This window comes from Anser anser (assembly GCF_964211835.1).
Source record: "Anser anser genome assembly, chromosome: 15".
NCBI classification, from domain to species: Eukaryota; Metazoa; Chordata; class Aves; order Anseriformes; family Anatidae; genus Anser; species Anser anser.
This window is the reverse complement of record NC_139736.1, coordinates 10099189-10109901: the sequence shown is the minus strand read 5'-3', so window position 1 is coordinate 10109901 and position 10713 is coordinate 10099189. Positions and strand designations below refer to the sequence as shown.

Below are 10713 nucleotides of genomic sequence, written 5' to 3'. Positions count from 1 at the left end.
AAATTAAGACCTTGTATGTCGTTTAAATGAAAGCCTTGATATTATGTAACAATAATTAAATGTAAAAAAAAAAAAAAAGTGTGCAGCAGTACTAATTATTTTGCAACAAGAAAATAATTACTTATTTCTGAAAGTTACCAAGAAGTAAAGCACACTAAATGGAGAAATGAGTACAGTATTCAGTTGACTAACATTGTCATCATCCATCTAAACCCAATTCTGCTACCTTGGTTATCTTCGCAGACAATCGGGAACTGATATACAAACATATGATGGCACTGGTTTCCTGAGACACTCATTCTGGTAGTAAGCTGTATTCTTGAACAACGAGCTATTGATGATGTTGTATTAGTGCTGTAAGACAAATGGCTGCTCTAAGGGGTTTATCCATGGGGATATTTGCTGGTCGTGAATTTTATGGTTTTTTTGTGGCATAAAGGCCCAGTGAAGATTGCTCAGTGAAGAAACTCTGTTTTAGACTATTTATGGCACCAGCCCATAAAAACTGTTAATTATGAGAAATGTGTTTTTATAAGTGTTTATTAATGAGTATTACCTAAGAAAAAAAAAAAAGAAAAAAGATTGTTTCAATTGTCCCAAGTATTTAATTCTGTATTACTCTGGCTTTTTGGTTCTTAATGCAGAGTGTTTAAATGATGATGTTAAAGCAGATGAAATGTACTCCAGATAAGACTGTTTTCTTCCTGAACTGATACTTAAAGGCTCTTGCTTATTCAGCTGTTTTTGTATACACTACAGAGGATTTGGTAAAGAAAAATACACCAACAAAACTGGAGTTACTACTGAAGATTTCGTATTGTGAACCTGTTTCTTTCCTTGTGTTTATTTTAATGCAGTATAAACCTAACAAAATATTTATTTCCCTCCGAAGAAGTGCTAGAAAGGAGTCTAGTCTAAATATAAAATGGAAATCTATGCTAACAAACCCAAAGTCTGTTGTGTGTATATATGTTTTAATAATACTTATGCTTTCATCAGCTCTTCTTCCCAAAAAGTCTCAACTTCCACTGTAAGTTCGAATGTAAGTTATCTACCATCAGTTAATTACAGATAGACCTAAAAAAGCCCACATACTTCTGAATAAAATGAGAGATGACAGATTAGCCATCAGATGAAAAAAATGTATTTGAGACTGCGTTTCTGTCATCTGTTAAACCTGTAGAACTGATGATAGGCAAAGGATTATAACGTGAAAAGTTTACAGCTTGTGTCACAAAGACAGGTGCCTCTGGTTCTGAAACAGTAGTTTTTGAATAACTGAATAACTTGGGATGTAAGTATCCATCCAGCTGACAGGTAACTAGATTATAGATAGAGGCTTACACTAGGATTGCAAAGGAGCGCAATCAAAGAAAACCAGTGCTTGAGCAGAAGTAATGGGGATTCTTTTCTTAGGTCTCTATGATGAAGTGTACTTCTTACTCCCGGTTTCCTTTCTCCATGTTCTTTGTGCCACTTTTGTTGCACAAAGAAGAAATACACTTTATAAAGCAAGCTCTGGGATTTATCTGCCATCAAATAATCTGGAGGAACACAAGCCTGGTACTGGAACTTTTGGAATGCACAATAAGGAAATAATCTTAAACCTCAAAGATCAGTTTATAGCAGAAACAATTGCTGCTTGTACATCCCCTTTGCCAGGACAAAGTACAAAATTAGAGTTAAATAGAAACATCATCTTAAGTAAGTAATAAGGTAGAAAGGCTGGCAAGTATGTCATTTTAAATCTTAGTTGTGACTGGACTTAAGGAAAAAATACTTTCATCAGCAGAGAAAGCCACATTGAAAGCTACATCAGAGTATGTTTAGTTTACAGTATGTTTTTAGTATGGGCTAACATTTACAAAAATAATTAATTTTCATTAGAGTATTAATTTGTGAACTTGCAAAATTAAAAGTTAAAATTATTACTCTTCATAGTTTGTACCCATTGCATACAACTCACATACTAAGCTGAAATATTTCTTATCCAGAGATTAACTTATTTTCCCGTGACAGCTCTATTAGCTATGTCAAACACCTTTCAAGAGAAAATTATCTAAGTCAGTTAAACTGCATCTACTGAAATTTAGTCACATCAAACTTAAAAAGTTGCAGGAAAATGTGCTTGGATGAGATTGATATGTGAGAAATTTGAATTTGAGTCATTAATCATAGTGACTCAAAGTAATAGTGACTAATAATAGTCTTTAATTTATCTTACTAATGCTATGCTGACCCAGTATAGTCAGGCTTCAAACATACTGTTCAATCACCTCTCACAACACTAGCCTAGCATATTTTCAGAGACTTCCCCGTCATCTGACTTTATCTGTTTTATTTTAACATCTCGCAATAATCTGTTGATGTTTTATTAAGGTATCTGCTGTAAAATATGCAAGGCCTATGCAGGGATAGAGCAAGGCTAATACAATTATCAGATTATAAAATGCCACAGCTAGCATCATATGCATTAGTCCTACCAGTGCTGAAAAGATATTAATGAGTCTGCCCGATTTAGCTACTCCGGGTGGTCCTAGCCTTTCAATAATTTCTCTAATCAATACTTCATGCTACAACTACATGGCAACAAAGGATGGCTTTTATTTTTCCTGGCTAGTTTTATTTATATTATTTGTCAAAAAGCATACAATAGAAGGTTAAAATTTCCATTTTCCAGGACTTTTTTTTCCCACTAATATCAGTCAGTAAATAACCTATCTACAGCAAATTACATTAAGTCAATTAGTATGCAAACAACCTCCTAAACTCTATATGCTTTTCTCATTACAAACCGTGAAGACACAACTACGCAGTGTTGCAGCTGCTGCCTCAAGTCTTCCTTGGAGAAGTCTTAAAGCCATTGACTCTTTGCTGTTACTCCGTGAGCTCTGCCAGCAGAGTGAAAACATAAATCATTACATAAAGGAGCTTGTCTTGATTAGGGTATTTTAATTCCTTTCTCTTTGTACTGGCACACTGACTGAGTAACAAATTTTGTTGGAAGATATATGAAGGAATAAAGCCATAACTAAAAAAGCAAAAAGCAAGCAAAAATCTGGAGGTGAAGAGTGCGTGACCAAGACCAAGACTCCTTATTTCATGTATGTTTAACTCCTGGTTATGCAGAGCTACGTTACACAGGTGACAGCTTATTTGCGTGATGAATGCAGAGCACCAAAGCTGCCAGGGGACGCACAGCACAGCAAGAACAAGGTGAAAATAGCTCCAGGGTAGATCTGATGTCAATACCATGCACTTAGGCCACGTGGAACTGGATGGCACGTGTCCCACAGCTAAGCTACTTCCATGGAGTCAGTCAATGCATTTCTAAACTGGAACACAGATGCAGTAGCTCTGCCTTAGTGTTCACAAATAAGGGAGAAAGGGTTTGACATGTGACAGTCAATGGTGGCCTCAACTGTAGTGACCAGGAAATAGCAGAGTTCAAGATGCTGACGTGTGCGAGGAAGATGAGTAGCAGACTTCAGGAAAGGGACTACAGTTTATTCAGGGAAACAGGAGGTGGCACTCCATGGGAGGCAGCTCTGAAGGGCAAAGGAGCTCAGAAAAGCTGGCAGCAGGTCTTCGAGGACAACCTCTTCAAATCTTAACAAAGGTACCTCCTGATACTCAGGAAAACAAGTAGATCCATCAGGAGTTTGTCTTGGCTAAACAGGGATTTTATGGCAGCACTCCAGTGCAAAAAGACAGTAATGCAGGAGGTAAAATCAAGGACAGTCCACAAAGAAGGAATCTAGAAACATTGCTCAGGCATGTAGGTATTGTCACAGGATAATCAAAATTCACCCAGAGCTGAAACTGGCCAAGAATATCAAGGGCAACAAGAACAGCTTCCAATGCTTTGAAAGGAAACTGGGCAAGGGTCCCAGTGACGTGAGAGGAGTGAGTGGTCCACCTACTCTCAAAAAGCACCAAGAGGGCAATCCAGGAGCCACAGACCAGTCATCCTCACTTGGGCCCTGGAAAAATCATGGGGCAAGTCCTCTTGAGATAGAGGAAGGAGCTGCTTGTGAACAATCAGCATGGACTGACCATGTGCAAATCATGCCTGCCCATCATGATTACTTTCCATGACAAAATTACTGAATTTATGGATGAGGAGAACAGAGTGGATGGCATTTACCTCACCTTTAGCATATTTTTCAAGTCTCCCACAGTCTTCTGGGATTTTAAATATTTTGGTCCTGGGGGGTGGGCAACCAACTGGCTAGTGACTACCTGGAAAATGGGGTTCTGAGGGCAGAGGTAATGGCTTGTACTCTACCTGAAGGCTGCTAAAAAGCAGGGTACCACTGGGTTTTACTCTGGGACGCATTCTATTTAACATCTATCAGTCACCTGGAGCACAGTCTCACTAAGTTTGTAGATGATATCAAACTCAGGGACCAGTCAAAACCCTTTCGTACAGAAGGACCTAGACAAGCCTGAGGGATTAGGCAACACAAATATCTGTCCATATTCAACAAAGATAAACACAACCTTGCACTTGGGAAGGAGTAGTGCCAACACAGGCTGGGCAATGACTAGGGAGCAGTTCTGCTAGGAAGGACGGGGGAGGGGCAGACAGCAGGCTGGGCATGAGCGGCTAAACGTGCTCCCTGCAGGCAGCTCTCTGCAGGCAGCTGTACACCGCCGCACCGGGCTGTGACAGGAATCCTGTGTACCGTGAGGACACGGGCAGGCGAACCAGAGCTGACAGAGCGGGAGCTCCCCCGGGGGCCGCAAAAAGCCGACCGGAGGCAGCCGCGGGCGGCCGGCCCGTACTTTTTGAGCCGGTCGGGCCGGGGCCGCCCTCCCTGAGGCAAAGCCGCCTCCTGGAGACACGGCGCCCAGCCAGGCTCGGCCCCGCTGGCCTCCCGCCGCCAGGCCGCGCCCGCTCCCGCTCCCGCGAGGGACGGAAGGGGCGGCCGGGCCCCGCCATGCCCCGGAAGGCGGCGGCCACACGTGGCGGCGCGGGAGCCATGGCCGGAGGCTCGGGGCAGCTGGAGCGCGGACAGGTACCGCGGGGAGCCGGCCGGAGCGGTTCGGGTTTGGCTTGGTTTGGCTTTGCTTCAAGTGCGGCCGGTGCCGTTGCAGGTGCGGAAGGCGGTGGAGGCCCTGCTGGCTTTCTCCAGGAGCAAGGCGAAGGGAGACGCGCTGCTCCTCAACGAGAGCGACAGCCTGCACCTCCTGGTGACCGTGTGGAAGATCCCGCGGGTGGCGCAGATCATCAAAATGTAAGGCACCGGCCCGCGGGGGCCTCCCGTCCTGCGGCGCGCCAAGGGCCCTGCGGTGGTTAGGGGCTCGGGGAGTGCACTTCCAGGGCCCTAGCACTGCTTTTAGCTGTACCCTGCCGTGCTGAGAAAGCTTACATGGCTTTGTCTGGGTGTCAGCACTACCCAGCTTCACTGGATGCAGGCATGGTGCAGAGCATGGATGGTCCATCTCCTCCCAGGATACGTGTGCTACCTGCTTTAATGATCTTTGTAGACAATGTACACCTACTTCTGAAAAAAACTTGTGTCTCCTCTCCATCTCCTTTCCTTACTGTAGACCACTGCCACATAGCTTCCGAACAGAAACAGCTGAGGTTTGCCTGTTCACAAAGGATGAACCGAATTTGTCTGCAGAACAGACTGAAAATCTGTACAGGAAACTTTTGACCCAGAATGGGATCACAAGTGTTAGTCAGGTAAGGAACAGAGATGACGATATAGCACAGTACTGTTGTGTCTTTCTTATTGAGTGGAAAGGGAAAAAAGTCCAGTGCTTAATATTCTAATCTCAGCAGTTCTGAGTTAACAATCTCAAGTAAGATTTTTTTGTGACTATTCAAACTGTATGTTTTCCAAGCTTAAAAATTTACTCAAAATCTTTTCAATTTAAGACTATGCCTTTAGCAATCAGATGTAGTGGTTAGATAAATACTCAATATTTGGTTTGATTTTTTTTCAATTGTTTACTCACAATACAAAAGAATATTCAAGTCCTTTGCAGCTGGATTGGATCATTTATGCTACCCTCAATAAAATTGGAAAATATTTTCTATTGCTGTATTTATCTTGATGTAGGTATTACCATGTACTCTGGTTTTGTTTGGTGATGTGCAGTTGCTGTGCAAGAGATCCATATCATCTGATTCTTTAAAAACTACTGTATCCTTTTTCTATCAGTTGTCTTCAACATTCTAAAATAATTCTTGACCAACTAGCAGTTATGCAAGTTAATTCTATGAGGTTATAAGAAATATTCTATGGTGCGTTTTCAATGGTGGGACTAAACTGTTACTTTCATTGTAGGTGATCTCATACAAAACTCTCAAAAAAGAGTATAAACCGTTTGAAGCAAAGCGTCGCCTCCTGAACAGATTCGATCTCTTCCTGTCTGATGACCGAATTAGAAGGCTTTTGCCCTCACATTTAGGAAAACATTTCTATGAAAGGAAAAAGTAGGTCTATAAATTCTGTCTATCAGTTTTGCATTGTTACTACTTTAAGATTTAATTCTTTTTACTAAAGTTTTGCTTAGTTATTTGGTAGTTTGTTTTTTTTTTAATTATTATTTTTCCCTCCACCTTTTCTTTTTTAGGGCACCGTTATGTGTTAACCTAAAGGCCAACAATCTCGCTAAGGAGTTTCAAAAACATATCCAGGGTACAACACTCCCAGTTACCAACAAAGGGTGCTGTTAGTAAGTATGAGGAGTTTAATACTTCACAGGAAGGTCTATTGCACCTTAACTGTAGGAATTGTTTATTCCATTAACGTGCAAATAAGATGTTAAGGGTAACCATTCCAGGTATGGGTCATTTTGAACCTTTGAAAAGAAATATAAATCAACAAACCATATAAAGAGATCAGTAATTCTACTTACTAAGAAGTCTTACTCTAAAGTTTTTTTCCTTGTTGCTAAGGAATTTCTAGGCAACTATCACTGTCAATCAGCATGTACAGTCATAGAAAAATATGGCTGTTCAATTAGATAAAAACCACTTCCAAGATACTGTCTTCTTATGAGACCCTTTTTAACCTATTGTGCATCTAAACTAATCTTGATCTAAATCTATCTTAGCAGTAAAAGACAGAAATTGCATTTCATAGTATTAAAACGGTTAATACAGGTAAATCTATTCTGACTGTTATAAAAGACTTAGTGATAGTCAGCCATCTTCCATGAAAGCTAAAATCATTGCAGATAAGTGGTCTTCTGTTTTATTTCTGGGAATACTGAAGAACAACTAACTTAGTATGTTTATTTACTCTTCTCTGTTTTCAGTACAACACGTATAGGTCACACTGGAATGAAAGCTGGTGAGATAGTAGATAACATCATTGCAGCAGCTAAAGTGATTGATAAGAAATTACCAAAGGTACTGCTGATTGATTGCATAAAATTATGAACTAACTTGCCTTTAGCCTTGTTATTTTTAAATTATGTATGTTTTTTTTTGTTGTTGCAGAACTGGAAAAATGTGAAAGTTCTTCACCTCAAGACACTTAAATCAGTTGCACTTCCAATTTTTACTGCACGTATCTCAAACTTAAATGAGCTTGACAGACAGCCAGTTGTCGATAGAAAGGAAGGAGAGGTAAAAAAAAAAAAGAAAAATCTTCAAACTTGCTGTAAAACCAGATCAGAACCATTAGCTCTTTGGCTTCTTTTTATGCGTTATAGCAACTAATGTGTTCGGCTTACAAGCTTGAGCCATGGATTCCAGGCAGCTATGGCCACAAAGTTATTAGGCACTCCTCATACACAGTAACAAGAAATCACTGAAACTCCCTTACATGTTATAAAGCAAATTAGAAATAAATAAGCTAAGAATTTCTAGTCTTGAAACATAGATTCAACTGAGACTCACTCTTGAAAGTCTTGCTTGAATAGTGTATTTGTATTTGCATTCTGAAACTACATTCATTAACATATGCATGGTTTAGACTATGCATCCGTTATAGATTTGCTAATCAGTGGCACAAGAGCCTGTGAATTCAGATATTTGTATATTATTTTGCCAGGATGGGAGGGGAGGGCTTCATCTACATTAATTAAAAAAAAAAAAAAAAAGCTATTCCTTTGTACTTGGTTCTGTTATGTTCCAATTTCTAAAACAAATGGGGAGCATATATATACAACTTCAAGACTAATTTTTACATTGTTTTTATTTATTTATGAGGAGCTTCTCCTATGCTGAATGTAACATGTTTTCATATTTTCCTTATGGTTGACCAGTCCAGGTTTACTGAAGAACATTTCAATTGATGTTGCTAGACTGTCTTATTCTTAACCATATTAAAACAATTGTTATGTTTAGAAATGTTACGGGGAATTGTCTGAAGTGTACTTCAAATTCTTTGTAGAAGGGGAAGAAGAAGAAGAAGAAGAAAACGAAGAAGGCAGCTAAAAAAGTGAATTCAAGGCAAATTACTGTGAAAACGAAAAATAAGGATGCTGCTGCAACCCAGGAACTCGTGATTAAAGAAAAAGTAGAAGTAGTCCAAGAACCAGATGAACATAATGATGAAGAAGAAATTCCACAACTGGTGCCTATGCAAATAACCAGCCTAGCTGAGCTAAAGGTAATTATTTAAAAATATTGAGAAACTTACATTTTAGTTAAAACTAAATACTATGAACTATGTAAATCATTCATTGCTCCTTAGGGAATAATGTGTTTTAACGTACTTCAGGTGAATTGAATTTTCTTAAAAATATCATGAAAGCAAGATCTGTGTGTATATGGGGGGATGCTCTGAGGATTTATTTACTTATTTTTAGTTAATTCCTCCTACAAAGGAAGCCAGTGTTTATTGTCTTTTTTATTGTTTTCCTAAATAGTGGCAATTTTGTCTAGCTCATAACAGGTCTGAAGTCAGAAGAAAGGGTAAAATGATTGAGAAATAGGTGATACGTTAATAAATCAATAACTTGATTAATTCAAAATTTCTTATAAAGTTAAATTTTTATGTATTTTAATGCATCATCTATCGAGTGCAGAACTTGAAAAACAAATGCATGCATTCTCTAGGACAGTAATATACAACATTAACAGTCACATAATATACATTAAGAGCTAGCAGCTTGCATGAAATACTGTATAGATTTACTGTTGTAGATATTGAAGGTAGTAGCATGGATTGTGTCACATGTCTGCAAAACAACCAAACTCACAGTACTCGCATGTCTAACAAATACCTAGTGGACAGAAATGGGTGAATAAAACAGTAATGCTTTTAAATTCAAATCAGTTATACTACACTTGTGATTAGAGTGTATCTTTAAACTCTTAACTGTGTATCTGCTCAGGGATATCTAGACTACCACTACGATTATGTGCAGCCCAGTAAAACAAAAAGTCGTACAGCTTGCTTCAAGCTGCTGTCATGCAGCAGGCCTCTGTCAGCTCACACGATGTGATTGCCAGAGCCATGGAATAGGTACAGTTGGAGTTCAGTTGTATGAGTTATTCTGGTGTCAGCAGCCTTCTTTCCTGAGGGCCGTTTGGGAATATGTGGTGATCTCTAGGGAATACTGGGCCTAGTGCACATGTAAAAGCGCAGTTTGTGTGTGTACAGATGGACTCTGCATAGAGTTGATCTCTGGAATCTATTAAGCCCAAATGCAGGACAAGAAGGGGGCTGTGGTTTAAATTCTGCCATCATAACAGTTCAATGAATTGGTTAACCAGGAAGGTGAACATCCTCGTATCTGTTCAATCTACTTACTTAGTAACTATTTTGTTAATTTTTCATGATTTAGTTCTGTGTTTAGTCCTCTGTTTCCAGCCTGAAATGTGAAAAAGCCATTTGGGCTAGGGAATAGTACAATCAATAGAAAGTATTTGTCATTTAGAATGGTTTTCATTGATCCCTCTTGAAAAAACAGTGGAGATGTTTGTTATTTGGAAGGATAATGCTTTTTTATGTCTTAATTACAGGAAGTGGAACCAAATCAGAGTCCAGTAGAAAGTGACAACCTGGGCAAGAAAACAAAAGCAACCCTTGGTAAGAGAAAGAAACAACCTCTAGATGCTGAGACTCCAAAAACAAAACATGCAGATGTGCAGATGCCACCAAAACAGAAAAAAGCCAAGCAGCTCAGCATGCCAAAGGAAGCAATAAAAGAAAAAGAGCTGAAAAAGACTCCCAAAAAGCCTGAAGCAAAGTCTTTTGCAACACCTAAAGCTGGGAAACTAGTACAGTCAGACAAGAAATCTTCCAGAACACCAAAGCAAACACCCAAGAAAGTGGGCAGGCCATAGTCAGCGTGATTGTTGTCTACTGTAACTTTTTTATATAGTCATTCAGTTGTGTCTTTTTAGAAAAGCATATTCATGGAATAACATACCTGGTTAAGAAAATCTCATCATAAGAGCTTTTTTCACTGGCTTGTAATGATTCATTTGTGTTTTCTTCTAGTGGATGAGCTGGAACAAATAAACACATCATTTTAATTGGCTTTATTTATTACCTTATCTTTCTCCTAGTCCAAACTGAAAGTACCCAAATTCATTAAGTGTCAAAGAACAGGGAAGGGACTATTCCAGATAAAAGTGGAGAAATATTGCATAAGTGACATTTTCCAGAAGCATAACTTCGTACTGTTATGAAAAAGGGCTGAAATAAAAACTATGTATCCCAAGAAAGACAATCTATTTAATGTGATTTAAAACATGAAATCCCTGCTGCCATTTTTCTTGAATTGTTCGATACA

At 39.2% G+C, this 10713-nt stretch overlaps 1 protein-coding gene across 2 annotated transcripts; it reads left to right on the top strand.

Moving 5' to 3' along the window:
• Nucleotides 1-4616: 4616 nt before the first annotated feature.
• On the top strand, nucleotides 4617-10645 carry RSL1D1 (ribosomal L1 domain containing 1). 2 transcript variants are annotated; one of them, XM_083800757.1, is made up of 9 exons: nucleotides 4617-5021; nucleotides 5101-5240; nucleotides 5557-5695; nucleotides 6303-6451; nucleotides 6592-6693; nucleotides 7279-7372; nucleotides 7463-7591; nucleotides 8364-8579; nucleotides 9938-10645. In XM_083800757.1, exons 1-9 carry the CDS (start codon nucleotides 4944-4946, stop codon nucleotides 10259-10261), a joined length of 1371 nt encoding a protein of 456 aa, XP_083656883.1. In that variant the 5' UTR covers nucleotides 4617-4943; the 3' UTR covers nucleotides 10262-10645. The 2 variants fall into 2 exon arrangements, with proteins under 2 accessions (XP_083656883.1, XP_083656884.1); XM_083800758.1 differs by having other exon boundaries at nucleotides 8361-8579.
• The last annotated feature ends 68 nt before the right edge of the window (nucleotides 10646-10713 follow it).